The 17,485-nt window shown below is 37.1% G+C and overlaps 1 protein-coding gene across 1 annotated transcript; it reads left to right on the forward strand.

The window, feature by feature from the left end:
• Positions 1-3,328: 3,328 nt before the first annotated feature.
• On the forward strand, positions 3,329-7,000 carry ZDBF2 (zinc finger DBF-type containing 2; the record flags this gene model as incomplete). Its single annotated transcript, XM_082483979.1, has 1 exon — positions 3,329-7,000. One exon carries the CDS (start codon positions 3,329-3,331, stop codon positions 6,098-6,100), a length of 2,772 nt encoding a protein of 923 aa, XP_082340105.1. The 3' UTR covers positions 6,101-7,000.
• Positions 7,001-17,485: the final 10,485 nt, after the last annotated feature.

The following is a 17,485-nucleotide window of genomic DNA, read 5'->3' on the forward strand; positions in this document are numbered from 1 at the left end:
GATGAGTTAGTTACAGTAGAGGCTAACCAAATCCAAGTATTTACATGTTGATCTTGCAGAAGTGTATCCAGGGCATGTGTGTGTAGTACAAGACTACAAAGCATGACGAACCAACCTGTGATAGGGGAGGAAAACAGGAGTGTCATCTCCTTCCAGTAATACATACGCTGTTGTCCTCGCTCCTTCAGCTAATATTACTGTGGGTTTGATACGGCTTGTGCTTTTTCAGATTGAACTTCAGTTTGATGTTGGGTTCGTGATACCAATAACACCATTCCATTGCTACCTCCTCTAGATAAGGCAGAGGTATTAATGAAAGATACCTGAAATACAAGAACTTGAGAATCTGATATCAACAAAAGATGTGAAATAAGAGAAGTTGGGGTACAAAACCGTACAGCATTCTCATGGGTTGTTATATGAATTTTCACATCTAGACTAATAGGTTGTGGTCCCACTATGCAATCCGTTGGTGTGAACAATTCAATTTCCCCTGTAGTTAGTATTTTGGGAGGGATACCATCTGGAAGAATTTCAGTCCTCACCATGTTTTGTGCTGGAGGTGTTGTAATATGATCATAGGTTGTTTGATTATGAATATTCTGGCTTTTTAACAAACCAACTGCTTTAGTAAAATGTGAACTCCAATGTTGTAAAGCTATAGTAATGATTAGTTTTTTCAATTGTTCCTTCAGCATCCCAGTCATTCTTTCAGTCAAGTGATTAGCTCGGGGATGGTAGGCAACGTGGAATATCCAATCTATCCCTAGCCTTTGAGGCCAATCTTGGACATTATGTCCACTAAAGTGTGTTCCTTGGTCACTTTGTATTTGGTCAGAAGGTCTGTATTGGTGAATGAGTTCTAGTGCTTCTATTGTTTTATGTTGACTAACATATTTGGTGGGTGTAGCAAGAAACAGTCCTGACACTGAATCCACAACAGAGAATACATATTGCCATCCCCTCGACAGGGGCAGAGGGCCCGTATAACCGACCTGCCAGGTATTCAAAGCCCATTGACTACATTTTATCTTTCCCCATGGCCTATCTAATGTCCTTAAATGTAGCTGTATACAAGTAGTACAATTATGTACACATTTTATAAACAAGTAATGGCAACAGGATTTGATTGTGAGGAATGTCCTGTGTGTGTGTAGTATAAGCTGATTGATGTCCACAATCTATGTGCGTTTGTAGCTTGAGCATGTGCTTCAGCGAAGTCATATTATCTACTTCCCTGTTATTTTGTGACTCAAGTGAATTATCTTTTTGATGAGCTGAGATATGCCTTACTTTTAAGGGATTCCTTTGTACATATTGCCAAAGTTGTTGCCATATATCTGCCCCCCCATATAGTGTATCTTTGTACATGCCAATCTTCTTGGGCCCAGTGGGGTAACCACATTGGGAGGCTTGTACACAACCCAACTGTCAGTATATAAGTAATGTGCCTTCCCTTCCGGGTAGCAAGAGATGCTTCAGTCAATTCAGTCCACTGACTAGATGCCTGTACACCTGTTTGCCATAATCTAATTCCTGCTAGCAGAGCATATGCAACTGCTCTACATCATCTTTCTCCAGTTGCCATGCATATTGTACTTGTCTGGGTAAACCAGGCATTGTGCTCTTCTATTAACTTGGCATAAGGGGGAGCCTCCTCCACAGGAGATGTAGGGGTATCTCCAAGGGGAAGAGTTTCCCCTAGTGTGGGCATATGATTAAATGATACAGTTCCTAGAAGAGTGGCATGTGGAGTGGTTACATGTGGTTTTCCTTGTAGAAATCGTTGCTGTAAATAATGTTTCCTTTTCCAATGTGTGGCTGCCTGAGCTACCCCTGCACGGGCCCGAATGGAATCATCAGTAACCTACCTGTGAATAGGCATACGGGTATGTGTACAGTCACACTGTCTTGGCCTGTGGTTGTTTCAGTTTCTTGTAGTGCCCAGATGACAGCTAAACTTTGTTTTTCCATTGGGGTAAGATGTATAGTGGAGTCTTGTAATGCCTTGGATCAAAATCCTGCAGGTTCTTTCTGATTTTTTTGGCCCAGTCATCTGCCACAATCCCCACAAGACTATAGAATTGTTACTTCTAATTCAAAGGATATCCTCACCCAGGAATGTATAATTGCACGTGCTCAATCAAAGCCGTTTTGCAGGCTTCAAAGGCCTCCTCTTGTTGCTTGGTCCACTGTTAAACAACTTTCCTCCTAGCTAATTTTGTCAGAGGGTGCATTAATATCACCAGATGGGGCATAAAAGTGCTTCAATAAAATAAAATTTATTCACAGTACTTCTGTTAGCAGATGAATGCGCCATAAGAGGTGCATGGCTGTCTGCTATGTATTAAAGTAAGCATCCATTTGGGTTTTGCAAGGTCTGGTCATAATTTTCAAATCAAACATCACATTCTTTCTTTAATTTTTTTAAAAATTATTTTCATTGGATTTTCCCAGCTGTTACACATTGAAGCCTTGTGGGTTCCTGGGTTGCATATGACATATCTGTCTGTTCTGTTAATTGTGCAGGACATAAACACTCATATTTGAGGCAGTCCTAAAGACAGAACTTCCAGTTGCCGAATATATAAAAATCTGCTGTTATCACAGTGAGGCCGAACAATTATAACTTGACTTCTTATGTAAGTGAGTCAGAAGTTGTAGTATGTCTGTGAGAAACAGTAAGCATGGAATTCCTTCACAACATGTGCTGAGTTCTTATCAGGCAGCCACATTTTGTAGGGAAAGGGACATTTATACGCAATAGTATTTTTATACTGTGCATTTTTATAATATTCCATTTCTCTACAAAAGCTCAGTATTGATTAAAGATAGTTTTACCAGTGAAATAACCTCTTTGTAAACTCACAACTTCAAACAAAGGAAATATTTTTACTTTTTCTTGCTTTGCTATATTTATAAAATGATTGTAATGTATATTTGGCCATTCATAATGGGTGGCTGCGTGAAGGGGGTAGCTGACTAATGCCTGAATTGTTATCTTTAGTTTTGTGGAATGTTCCTCTCTTCCCCTCCACCATTTTCTTTAAAACGGAATACCTCTGCTAAAGTAGCAGAGCTGGTAACTTGAGTTTGTTCACTGGGTGTGATGCACTCTAGGTAATTACTCTTAAAAAACAAAACAAAACAAAACAAAAAAAAAAACACAAACAAAAAGCAACAAAAACCACTATTTAAAAAATCTTAAGTATATTTACAGTATTTATATAAGGTGTTTTTTTCCCTCCCCTTTAGACCAACCTATGATGACATGCCACTCCCCGTCGCTCCAGAGGCTACTAGGATTGCCTGCCTGTCCCCAGAAGAGATGGAGAAAAAGAGGACCCGAGACAGACAGAAGACTTCCAGCAAAGACCAGGAATCCATTGGTGAAATATGCTCTCCTGCTCCATACCTGTCTCGTGGGAGCGCAAAGAAAACTTCTGCAACACAAGCATTTATTCAGAAACTAGAAAGAGGACAGGAACATGTTACAAGAATACCCCAGCAGTCTATGGACATTTGTAGCAATGAGAAATGGGATACCCTGAAAGATGCTCAAATTGCAAATCATAGCTATGAAGGCCAGTTTACAGCTGTGAGCCCTGTACCTCAGTGTTTTAATGTCAGTCCTTTAATCCGTAGTTCTTCTGTTAGTCCTAAATCAGGAAAAAACGATACAAGTTTGGCAGCATCAAATCTGATTCCGCATAGTGGATGTGGTAAAACAGGAATGGAGGTGTGCAATAGTGATGTGTTTTTGAATCCATGCTTGAATTCTGCTCTGACACTGGTTCACCCAAAACACCCTTCAGTTTTTCATCAGAATCGTACGTGCAGCCACAACAATTCTTTACATATTACCTCAGGTCAATCTCTCTCTAAACGAGATGGTTTACGAACTCAGGATGAAACTTTGGTGTCTGATTTCCATCTCAGGGATACTGTGGGTATCAGCAGCTCCCTAGATCTTGGGACATCCCCACAACTAGCAAGATGCAAAAACATGAAGATGAACAGAGGTGATGAAAATTCAGTGGATGACACTATTGAAGATGTTATTTTGAAATATTGCCATGGAACTACATCTGAAAAAATTTATTTCAAAGAGGAGAATAATCCCCATTTAACTTTTTCATCACTTCTGGACCATACTCATTTAGAGGGTTCTGAAATTAGTTTTGACTGTGATGCACCTATTCAGGCAGGAACAGACTTACCCAAGGCAGCTATAAAAGATTTAGAATTCCTAAAAGAGGTCCAAATAAGTTTGCAAGATAAAGACTATGGAACACAGCTCTCTTCGGTTTTAAAAAGTGAGTCAGTAGAGAAAGTAGAAGCAGTAAAACAGGATGTTGTAGTTCATACTGAAGAACCAGTTCTTCCAGCTCTGCCTCATGTGCCTCCTTCTTTTGTGGGAAAGACTTGGTCTCAAATAATGTATGAAGATGATATAAAAATTGAAGAACTTGTGCGTGATTTCAGGGAAGGTCGTTTTCGCTGCTACTTTGACAGTGAATCCTCAGCCAACTGTACAGGGAAGAGAATGAAGAAAAAAAAGCAGAAGGATGAAAAAAAGAATAATATTGTTGAGGGTAATAGAACAGAAAGTGCATCAGTTAAAGCATTGCCAGAATTTAATGATGCTTTAAGTGGTGGCTCTGATTTTGATAACCCATCTTTAGCCTCAGATACACTATGCAACCCACAAACTCTTAAAATGCCTAGGAAAAGGACTTGGCGCCTGGCTTCAAGATGCCAGGTGGTTAAAGTCAGCCATGGCACCCAAACAAGTCTATTGAACTACCCTGTAGCAAAAAGAAAAATGTCTAGAAGGGAATCTGATCCAGCTGATCAGAAAGCAAGCATCTTGTGGCCAGAGAATGAAAAAACTCCAAACATGAAAACTAGACTATGTGCCCTTAAACTTCCTGAGTCCTATAGTAAGATTATGAGTCCTGTACAGCCCAAGACAGTGGTGTATGTACTTTCGTGCCCAGAGATAAAACAGTGTAAAGGTAAACCTATAGATATTCCCAAAATGAGGAAAAATCGTAGCTCCACAGATAGCAAGGACTCTGTAAGGTATAAATACAAACAGTGTTCTTTTAAGTATTATGACCCACTGACAAATCGAATTCTGAAAACGCCTCCCAAGAGTACAGTTGGAGATAAGACCAAAAAGCCCTCCCATGTTCGACAGCTTTTCAGAAGTCTTAGCTTTGATGCAAACATGAGGAAACTAGCTGATGCACAGAGAGAAAGCACACTGTCAAAGTCATTCAATTGGTCAGACTTCTATAGTTCGTCTTCAGCATCTTTCCTGCCAGATCCAGGTAAAGGGAATGACGCAGCCTCAAGTCAAAAAGCAGATGGATCTTCTGTTTCCACAGAAAAAACAGATTGTCTGGTTTCTTGTCACTCTGAGAACTCTTTTAAACACCTGATCATTTCACCTTTGAACTCTCACCAGTCTGTGGTAGAAGGAGATGGTAGATTAACCCCATTTAACAGTAGAGGTACCAAAACTCCTCTGACCTCCATTAGGAGTGAGCGGTTAGAGAGGGAGAATCCAAAGGCAATGTGGAAGAGAAAAGAAGGCACTAATAAAGAACCAGTTTTTTCCAGAAAGGCTGCAGGATCTATGTCTGTCAGATGTACTGTTGGAAGGAGAGGAAACAGAGCAACCACAGGCAAGCAAACTTCCAGAACTAAAAAACAGCAAAAAGAAGGGATGAGAAGGAAACTTCGTCCTCGTGCCCAGAAATCTTCTGCTTTCTCCATGCACAGGTGCCAGACAAGGAAAACTACAGTGGGAAAGCACCTTAAGAAAGAAAAGCCTGATGCTAAAAAGTTAAAGGTGAGGAGGAAACCAAAAAGGACCTTTCTGAACTCAGCAGTTGTCAAAGGGGTTCCTGAAAAGAGGCAGAAAGTCACATCAGAATCTTTTCCCAAGAAGCCAGAGCGAGCATCTTCCAAAGTCGGTAACTGGGAAGTAAGTGGAGATCGGGGTCACCCTAGCACTGTGAACCGACCCTCTAGAAGAACTTCTGCTGTACCGTTACTTCGAAACTGTCTTGTTCTACCAGGTGAGAGCTAGCTACCAAAAGAACTTTTGATTTTATAGCCAGCACCTGGAAGAAGATTGAGGAACAGGAAAGGGAACAAAAGGAGGTCATAGGTGAAGCAGTTGAAGTGCTTAAGCTGCAGAAAGTGTGAAGCCAGTCTAATGTGAAACAAGTACAACTGTAAACTCAGCTCTTCTTCCTGGAATATGGGGACATAAGGTATTGCGCTGTTTTACTGTGTAAAGCTGCAGAAGTTGTGCATTTGAGTTAAAAAGCACTTAGAATCCTAGTTACTAGACTTCACCTGTACATTAGAAAAATGAGCTTGAATAGTATCATATTGTTTTCATGGTATTATCGGTGCGTAATAGTGCACTATAATAAGGTAAATTGGAAGCTGTATTAATTAATTGTGCCTATTCTTAATTTTCCACATAATTCTAAAGTGCAAAAAATGACTCTTGTGCTAGAAATTAAATGAAGATATATTAATCTGGGCTGAATTCTGTGTATGTATTTTGTGTTTGTGTATATGCACACCTCCTTCAACACGTAATATATACTTGCCTATGGAGTGGCATTAAAATTAATACAGTATGATACAATTCAGATCAATTCAGTGCTTTCTTGAAATGAAATATAGTTGTACATGTTTTTATATTGACTTTTTTTCCTGAAACCATGTCCAAAGCAGTTATTTTGGACAAAAAGTCACTGTGGGCTCTCATCAAGCAATAATGGACCATGCTGGTAAGGAAACATTTCTCTCTAGAGCACTGTTCAAATGGTGGTGGCTAAAGTAAAATACAAAATTCCAAAACAAATATAGGCTTAGGGTTTGGGTTGGTTTTTTTTGTTGGTTGGGTTTTTTAAAATAGCTTATTGATTACGTTTATAGGAGAATTTCACATTCCTTAGTGGGGGGATGGAAAAAGGATGGAAAAGTTATAGTACAAACAAATAGCAGTGAGTAGTTCTAGAATTTCAACCTTAAATTTGAGTTTCTGTGGGTTTTTTTAAATTTAATTGGGTGTACTGCTGGTTACATTCTTATGTACTATAGTTGAAACTTTCTTTTTAAACTTTCAGTAAAATATTTAAATAAACCTAAAGCAGCATCCATCTAAATTTATTAGAGTTCAGATATCTGTTGAAACAGATATTTAAATATCTGTTTTAAATATTTAGTTGAATTAAAATTATATTCTGTAGTGATTCATATTTCGCCACTGATGCTCTTAACTACTATGATTTTATAGCAAAAAAGACTGTAGTGGTTTTTGGTTTGGTTTAGTTTTTTCATTTGTGGTTTGTTTTAGGTTTTTGTTTTGGTTTGGTTTTTTTTTTATAGTTGTTATGATGACAGCTTATTTAATGTGTTTAGGAGACAAACCCTAGTCTTGCAGATGTTTCTGTGCTTTAAAATCCAAGATTAATTGTTCATTTGTATTAATTTATAGTAATTTATAGTTAAACATCACAATCAGGGCTCTGGATTGTAAATCTACAATTTGATATATAATCTGTTTTACTTTAAAGGTCTTTAAGTTCTATAGTTGTACAATACATCTTCAGAACACAAAAAAACCCCATTGAGATTGGATTGAGATAAAGGTGGACTTTGAAATGTTTTAATATACAGTATCTGAAGGAAATATAAAAGCTGTCATCATAAACCACTCGTTCAAAAAATGGTTTTGGGATTTTTTTAATGTATGTGCATATTTCCCAGGATAAATAAAAGATGTGCACATACTGAAGCCATCTGGAAACTAAGTTCCTTTACAAGTCAAATCTGTTCTGACAGATTTTTGATGTTATTTTTTAATTTATTTTATTTTTTAAATAAAAGGTGATTTCTATAGGTGAATTTTCCTATGGTTGTCAGTAGATGCAGAATCTTACGACCGTATTGCAAGTCACTGGAAAACGAAGGGTTATAATATGAGTTCTCATAGCCCTCTTAACTAATTGTGCCTGTATAATTTAATATTTTGTCTAATATAAAACTGATTTTTTAAAGCAAAGTTTTAAAGGAATGGTTTTTATAGAAAGGCTAATTTTTAGATAAAGCAAAAGAAGATTTTTAAATAAAGTTTGTTTTAAAGCAAAGCTTTAAATTAATTCTATAGATAAGTTCCATTCTAACATATTTTTATGATACAAAAATGTTTTCCTATCTAACTACTTCCATCTTATTTTTCACAATATTGTACACATTAAGAGCATGAATTGTTTCGTGTGTGAGTAAGGTTTAATGCACATTGTACTTTAAGATCACTAGTGCATATTTGTTTACAGCCAAAAATACTGTTCTCCATAATCATTCTTTGCAAGCTTGTGTTTCTCCAGCACACAATTTTTCCTTGAAACCTTGAGTAATAAAAATATCTTGACTATAGAATGACTAATATTTTTACCCTGTAATGTCTTTTTTTTTTTTGTAAATAAAACTCCCTTGTCAGGGTGATTTTTTTAAAAAGAAAAATGTATTATATTTAAATAAAAGTGTGAGTAGCTATATATTTTCCTTAAAGAGAAAAAAGAAAAACAAGTATGAAAGGTAACAATTTTTTGACAAAACAGACTTGGAGTACAAGTCTGGAAACACTTCTGTGGTTGACAGTGTCAAAATAAGATTTACTGTAAGCTTGGATGTTACTCCATGCCTCACTTCTGACTGTTTAGAAACCTCTTCTGTGCATGCTCAATGACTACTGGGAAAAAGGGGAGATTGTGGTATGAGAAGTAAATGTAGAAACTACTTTGGAAAGAGAATTGATAAAGATAGGTGCGAAACAAACAATTGCAGTAACACTCAAAATATCATGTGCATGAAGGAGAAAAGAGAAATTTTCTGGGGTCTTGAGGAATTAGTCAAACACTTTCCTCTTAGATAAATAATACAGATTCTGCTGCCGTTGGAGAATAGCATGTTGTTTCATTAGCAGCATGGCTGAAACTTCAAAACATGATTGTGAAGTCTACACCAATGGAAAACTTGAGAGCTGAAATACTTCCTCACTGAAACTGATGGGAGGGTTGGTTGGATTGAGGTGGAGGTGTGTGGGGTTTTTTTAATTTGTTTTTTAACATTAGTGGACAAAGATATTTCTTGATATGTTTGCATGTCTAGAGAAGCAAGAAAAGATAACTGGATTAAAGAGGAATAAAGTCATGCTTTTTGAATCTAATTTGCAGCAGTTAGATGCGGGATATTTTATAATAGTTGAGAAAAACATTATAATTTCTTCTTCTATGCATATGTAATTTTGACTTTCTGCAAGTTCATACTTATGTTTTTTATACAGTTCATAATTTTAAAAAGTCTCTCCCCCCACAAATTACTCAGCCTTTTAAAACAATCTCATTCTAAGCAGCTTGATTTTTATTAGTTACTTGCATTGTGAATGTTGAGTGTAACCCAGACTCTTACTGTGCCAGGTGCTAACCGAACAGACTAGGAAGTCCCCAAAACTTTACATGTCTGACACTTGCACCTGGTAGTTCTTCAGTTCCTTTTCTGATAGGATTTTTCACTTTCTAGTTCTTTCTGACAACTTTGCGTCCAGTGTTCTTGTAATTGTAGTATGAAAGTGCTCCTCTCTGGGACTCAGATAAAATGAGGTATTTAGTTGTATTTATAATGAGACTATGACTTAATCTGAAGATGTGTTTAAGTTTCATGCTAAATTTGTGCCCAAATGGGAATACGCGTTTTTGTGGTTTTCGTGTTCTTGTAATTGGTAATGTATTTTGCAACACTCTTGCTTGATGCTGTAATTTTTTTACCTGCTTCTCTGTCTCTGTCTGTGGTCATTTGAAACAATGTGAGTTTGTAAGAATACAGTGATATTACAAACTTGTCCAGTGCATTGCTGGATGTTCTTTCTTTGTATCTTCAGCTCACTTAATTTTAGAGTTACTGTTTCCATGTTTTTCCTCAGTTGTGCATTTGGATTTTTTTTTTTTAATGTCGTGAAGAGCTAAATTACAGGACAGGATATTCTGTTTGGAGGTAAATCAGTGACAGGTAACAGAAGTGGATGGTGTCCTGATTTGAAGTGCAGAGGACAAGCTACGGCCTGTGCTCCTGTGCTTGGGAGTCCTCTTACTTCACTGAGTAGTGTGAAACAGGAGTGGGATGATGATTCTTGATTTCTTTAGCTGTCTCCCTTTCTCTTTCCCCTAGGGTAACTCTGGCTGAGAGTGGAGTAATCTGAATTCATACTTATTCTGGAAATAGAACAGAGTTTCAACTGTTGATGTTTTGGGGACAGATAAGAAAAGTAAAATGTATCTCACTTGCTAATGCAATTAAAATCCCAGAATTTTTGTCTTTAATGATTTATCTGCTATGAATTACAGCATTCCTGGTAATATTTTCCAGAAAACTTTGTAGTAGCATAGGTCTGAGCATGCCCAGAAGCAAAGGTTTTGTTCCTTGTTTGCTTATGTTTTGCAGTTATGAATTTGTTCATTCCTTCAGCAGAACAAATCTTGTTTTAATAAAATAAAAACTAAATTTGCATTTTTGTAGTTTCTTTATTCTTGAAGTGGAATTTAACTTGAAACTATTTGCTATAACTTGTTGTGGAAAAAACACCACAGAATACTATGGAATAAGCTACTACTTTGAAGAAGGCCAGAGATAATTTAAACACCTGTTCACAACTGCATGATATCTTGACCCAGTGAAGTCTCTGTTTGACTTCAGTGAAGCCAAGATTAGTCCCATCCTGTGGCAACTGAAGCAATGACATCCTAGGATGGCATTGAAAAAGCGTTGGTTGTATTTTAGATGCCTCGTTGCACTTTGGCAGCAGGAAACCAAGAAGCACCAACCACATGGCAAGCCAGATCCCTGCAGAACTTACTCATGAACAGTTTTTTCATAACGTGCACTTAACAAATGAGGGCAGTGCTTGGAAGTATCGTAACATTAAGCAGCTTTCTACTTCATGCAAAATGGATTGGCTTCTCTGTAATGATGGATCAAATCAATCCTGATTATGATCTTACAATGCATGCAGAACTGTCTTCAAAGCTGTGTGCAAAAAGACATTTTCTGATAAATAAAAATACCTTGGCCAATAGAATACCCTGTGTAGAATACCTCGTTCTTTAAATATAGTAGTCATTTGCTGTTTGTAAGTTTAAACCAGCATGCTCTTTTGCAGGAGCGATGTGCACAGATGTGTCAGTTTGGATCAATAAATGGCTAAAAGGCATAGGCATATTGTTTCCTGAGGCTTCAATATGTCATAAAATTTCAGGATGTGCTTTCCAGTTTTCAACACATACTTGAAGATTGCAATGTATTACGTTGTTGGCTGAATGAAGTTACTACTCTTCTGTCAAATAATAATTCATTAAAGACATAGTGTTCAACCATCTAAACCTGGAGTTGCAAACATGATACTCTAACCAAATTTTAAGTCTGGTGATTGCATCTTTCATGGGAAATATAAGCAATTAATGATAGAACTGTCAAGTACGATGGAGGTCCAGTTCAAGCTGGAATATTTGAGAGATGTGATGAAATTAATAGCATGGTTTTAGTTGGCTTTGGATTCATTGGAGTTATTAGTGGTTTGATGCACAAAATTACTGTTTCTGTGATCTTGGAAGTCATAATGATTTTCGTGAAGTGCAGAAGGGTTTTGATGAAACGTGTGAATACAGATCATTATTACAGCTTATGTGATTTAACGGTGTCAGTGATTCTAAATGTAGGCGCTTTTTTTGGCAGCGTTCCTTCCTTAAGGAAAACTGGAAAATAATTCCTCCCAAATATTAGTATTCATAAACGGGCTTTTAAATCTCTTGCATCCTCAAATAAAAACATGCCTTTGTTTACTGAAGCTGGTCAGCTTTTCATATTTGCTGTGTCATACTGCTTTAATGTTGGTACTGGTGCACATGAAAATGTTGGTTATATCTTACTTGGTCATTATTAACATTGTACAAGCAAGTTGCAGGATCAAAATACACCCTTGCGAGCTCACGCAGAGAGCTTAGGCACTGTCTACTGGCCTGGAGATTAAGCTGCGAGAATTAACAGGGAAGGGGGTAGGTGTAGTCCTCAGCATACTTGTTGCATCCCTTGTGGATGCAGTGCACATGCATGACTTGCTTTTTATTACGCTAAAGTTTTAAGATGAAGAGGGAGGTAGAAGTGAGGAGTAAGTCTTAAAGATGTAGTATAGATTGGAACTAGGCTAATGGATATTCAGTTTTGCTTCTTTTTTTAGTACTGATCTCTGTTTTGTCTGAACCTTTGCAAACAGTTGTCAAAATCCACCTACTTCCTGTGGTAGATTCCATCATTCTTTCTTCTGGTATGTTACTTTTATTTGCTCAATACATGGATAATATTTGTCTTTGCTGCTCATTTTGATCCTTTCAGCTACTGTTAAGAGGGGAAAAAATATTACAACAAAGATTGTGCACTTGCTTCTTTTTGAAGGCTAAAGAGAAAAATTATAAGGCAGTATGTGGCTACTAGCAGACTTCTCCAAACATTGAAAGGAGCTGTTGAAATTCTGATCTAATAATGACTAATCAATCAGTTGCTCAAATGATGATGGAAACACTTGTGCTTTTCTTTTTAATGGCATTAGACTCAATCTGTGTACAATTAAAAATAAACATACTGACTTTTTGGTAACAGATATTTTATGGATTTCCAAATGTGTTTAACACTTCAATTTTTCAGTCTGTTCTAGCAAATAGTCATTTCCTGAGTTATTGCCAACACACTGTAGTTTTGATTGAATCTGGGGTCAGGATAATGTTGGAGTCAAAGTCAGCATATTTTCACCTGCCATAATTAATGTTCGTACAGCACTTTTTGTGGATTTAAAGAACTCTTAAGTGTTCAATACTGTCAAGAATTATCTTCTATATTCTTATTTTAGACGTCAGTGCTCAATGGATTTTGTGAAATGCATCGGTAAGCACAATATTTTTTCTTTTTAGAGCTTAAAAGAGAACACAACAATGAAACTGTATTTTACATATTTCCTACTTTACAGAGACTTTTCATTTTTCTGTGCTTAGCAAATTTCTTTTTTTCTCCCTCACACTCCTTCATTTTAAAATAAGAATTCATCTGCAATGCAGACTTCTCCATATTTATTTTCTCAGAGTAAGGTGTGATGAGTGCCATTTGGCTATATTATGAATATAGTTTTGGTTTATTATGTCATTATTGCCTATGCCTTCATAGACACCTCTGCCTTTTCATGGAAGCTGTAAAGGGGAGCCGAGCATCCACACCTGTCTATCTCTAGTACTTGGGTCTTGCTTTATTGCCTACCATGTCCTTTTCAAGCTCCCTGGTGCAGCCAGTGTGTCAACTTCTCTATTTTCCCTTATTTCATTTAACTCTAGATTATGTTGGAAAACAAGGTTTTTTAATTCACAGAAAAGAAATCAGTTGAAAGTCTGTTTTCAAACAATTTTTCCCATAAGAGACTCACATTTTAGTGTGTGTGTGGGCAAACAACAAAAATCTTGACAGTTGTATTTTGGCAAGCCTTCTGTTCCCACTGGCTCCTCTAAGCTCACAAAAGCGCCATAAGGGCTGGGGTTGGCAGGCACCTCTGGGGACCGTCTAGTCCAACCCCCTGCTCACAGCAGGCTCAGCTGGAGCAGGCTGCTCAGGGCCACATCCCATGGGATGTTGATTATCTCCCAGCACGGACACTCCACAGCCTCCCTGGGCAACCTGTTCCAGCATCTGACCACCCTCCCAGATAAAAAGTTTTTTATCTCAATGTTTAAACAGAGTTTCCTGTATTTCAGTTTGTGCTTGGTATCTCTTGTCCTTTCACTGTGCACTGCCAAGAAGAGTGTTTGCCCGCCGACGGCTGGACTGCTTGTGGTGTACATCCCTTGGTTCGCTGGCATGGCCTGGGTGGGTGTGGGGAATAGCTGCCGCTGAAACCCCTGCCCGGCTGTGCCAGAGGAGACTTTCAAGTGGGGAATCCATCCCATAAAAAAGGAGGTGGCTGTGACAAACAGCTGTGCCAATGAGGACCTGTGCAGGCTGTGGTTTACCTGGCTTCTCTGGCAAAATGAGTCCTCGAAACAAACTTCCAAAGGCTTAACCCTCCCTTCTTTTTATCCTACAGGAGTTAAGGTGTTTTTCTTTTTCCAACAGAAGATTTTTGCTTAGTTCTTTTTTGAGAATTTCAAGCTATATGGGTTTGCTGAGTGTAAGTCTAAAACTTTACAATTTTTTGCTAAAATTGTAAATTTGTTACCTGTCTATACAGTTGTTGCATATGTCTTGTCTTTGCTTTTAGCTCCATTTGTTGTCACTTGAGATTTTTTGATTGGTTTACTTTGCTTTGTGTCCAATACTTTGTTCTAACTGGCTTAGTATTAATTTGACTTAATAAATATTTTACAAATGTTGTATTCAGGGAAACTTGCTGTAGCTTTTTTTCTTTTGGGCTTGTTTGGGCTCTGAGTTTTCTATTGTTTTTGCTTGTTTCTTTTGTATATTCTCTCTTGCCTGTGTTTGTAGGGAGATTGTGTTTGGTTTCCCATTACTGATAATTAGGTTAAATAGCTTTTGATGAGAAGGGTTAGGGGAACAGGAGTTAAAACAGCCCTCCTTTCCTGGTTTGTGCTGCCATTGTTTTCTCCAAAGCAGGCTAGTAACATTGTGGAAAAACCCAGGCTGCATTAAGTGGGCTTTTTATACTTTATCACTTTATCTCCTTTCTTAAGTCATAATCAGTCATGTCTACTCAGTAAAACAGAGGTATGTAGATTAAAAACGCTATAGAACAGCTAAATAGGTAATATTAGACAGCACATTTTGCTTTTGTGACCTATTCTAAATTTGCTATGAACAAAAACTTGATAAATTTATATCAGAGAGCTGAAGTTACAAACATTCCCAGTGTGTGAGCTTGTGTTATTTTTCCCTCCTTTTATACTTAGATTCATCTTTAAGATGGTATTTTGTTTTCATTTTCTTTTTGTTTCAATACTGTGGCACATCGCTTTAAGTTCTTTCTCCTAGTCCATCTTAGATAGGATGATAGTGCTGTATTTTTTCTTTGTAAAAGAAAACTTCTTTCAAGTTTATAAGGGGAAAGAATTAACGTTCGCCAAAAGATGACTTGTGAATCTGAGCTCCATTGTCATCAGTTTGCAGGAACCTTACTAAATTCTTGAATTACATCTGAAGAAGGGGGAAAGACATGAGCTTGCAAGTCACTCAGACCCCTCTGGAAACTTTATGGAAAGTATTTGGGTTGGTTTGGTTTTTTTCTCCTTTCTTTTTCTTCAGCACTTTTTAAAAGAGCTACATCATGCTTTTATCAAAGTCTTGACAGTCAAAACGCTCAGGCTATAAGTGGATTTGAAAAGACTGGTGAAATTCAAGCACAAGTTAAGTCTTGTTTTTAATTTTCATGTTTCTAACACTTAGAAGTGGACTTATATAAGTGCACTTATATCACAGTCTCAGGTTTGTACTTTCAAGGAAGGAAAATTTTATTTCTAAATGATGAATTCTGATGGTATTTGTATGCTAAGGGTGGATGCTTCTGTGGGGAAAGGTTATGGTGGTTATTATTATTATTTAAAGTAAATGTTTAAACTTACTGCACTTGATGTAAGTGAAGGTCATGTAGCATCTCAGAAGTCTAGAGATCATTTCATAAGCACTGTGTGGGAGGATACCTGCTCTTTTTCAGCCTTAACGCACATAGAATTTTTCTCTTGTGATTGCAGAATACGTGTCTACTAAACTGAAAATTAATGTTGGAAAAAATATTAAGTAAAGGGGCAGGAAACACTGTTCTAGATTAAAAAAAAAAAGTTGCATCTAGCATAAAAGGCCTTTATGTCATTCACTGTATGATATTGTGGTTTTATCCATTCATATTTGTGCATGCACTGGGCTTATTTGTTAGCTAGAAAGTGTTTCATTGAAAGATAGGCCTGAAACAAATTATTATGTTGAAGTAACTGTGATTTTGGAAAGTTTGGATGTGGATCTTAATTTTGCAATTTGAATACATGAATTTAATAAATACAAAGTAAACTTTAGAATTGCTACATCTGCTCCACTCGAGGGAGCGCAATAGGGCATCAATCCAGTAAATTAGTGCCCAAATAACCTAAGAGAAAACCAGCAAGCTTCCATCAGTTCAAGTGGACCCACTTCTGAGCTTCACCTGAAATTTTTATGGTTTTGCGCTGTTTCAGAGCCAGAATGCTGCAGTTATAGCAGAATATTCATCTGCGTGGTTGGGCTGAAATCAACTGGTGTCAGTGCAAAAACCTCCAGTGACAGAAATAAGCCTGGATCAGGCCCCAGAAATATGTGCCATTCTATGGGGTATTTCTTCCACTAGTCATACTCTGAGAATATTTCTGCCTATTCATTTGACTTATCTGCATAGCAAAATAATTCATATAGTTATCAATAGCGAAAAAGCTTTACAACTACAGGAAACAGTAATTTTCACATGAGTCTACCAGCCTTGTACCAAAACACCCAAGAAGGTTAGTTGCATTAAAGTTTCTTACCTGCTGTTTCCAATTAAGAATCTATTTAGCTTGCTTTACTTCAATGGTTTACGTGTTGGATAAGACAACATGAAAGACCGCTTCCTATCACTCTGCCTCAAGCCAAAATGCTAATTCCTCCCATGTTCTTAACTGGTGTTTTGATAGCATGTATCACAACACAGGCGACTGCACAGCTAGGCTGCCTGTCTATGTTCTCCCAGCTGCGCAGCTGCCTCGGGCAAGCTAACTATAGCTTTGTTTTTGTGAGTGGTATGTCAAAGCCATCTATTTATAAACCAAATTAGAAAATGCCTTGGAACTGTAATTTTTCTTTCAGGCTTCGCTTTCAGCTATCCAGAAGCTCGGTATTCCATATTCATAGATTAGGTTATAAAATTTAACTTGTCTGAAGAATAAAAATGATATATTAAACAAAACAAATAAAAAGGAACCCTATGAAATTATTAAAATTTTGGAATATAGATATCAGTCATAAAACATTTAAAAATATTTTTATACCTTTGCCTGCAAGATGAAATGTCAAGGATGTGGGGATGCACTAACCAAATAAAGAAAATGCATATTTATTTTTTCTATTTTCCATAATTTCCAATTAGTTGTTATTCTTGAAAATATTTCTTTGTGATAAACTGCTGTTATGCTTGTTTTAAAGGTTCAAAAGTGAGGTAAGATGCTTAAGAGAAACATTTTAAACATGTTCACTAGTTTTGGCCTTTTTCAGTTTCAAATCAAGATGTACACTGACTAACTTTCAGAGGTTTGAATGGCCTGGATGCTAGCCCAAGTCTTTGCTAGATATTTATGAAGATAAGGCCCTAGGTAACCTGAAACAAATATCAATAAAAATGGTATTCAAC

The sequence above is a fragment of the Vanellus vanellus genome (genome assembly GCF_965231255.1).
Source record: "Vanellus vanellus genome assembly, chromosome: 5".
Taxonomy (NCBI): Eukaryota; Metazoa; Chordata; class Aves; order Charadriiformes; family Charadriidae; genus Vanellus; species Vanellus vanellus.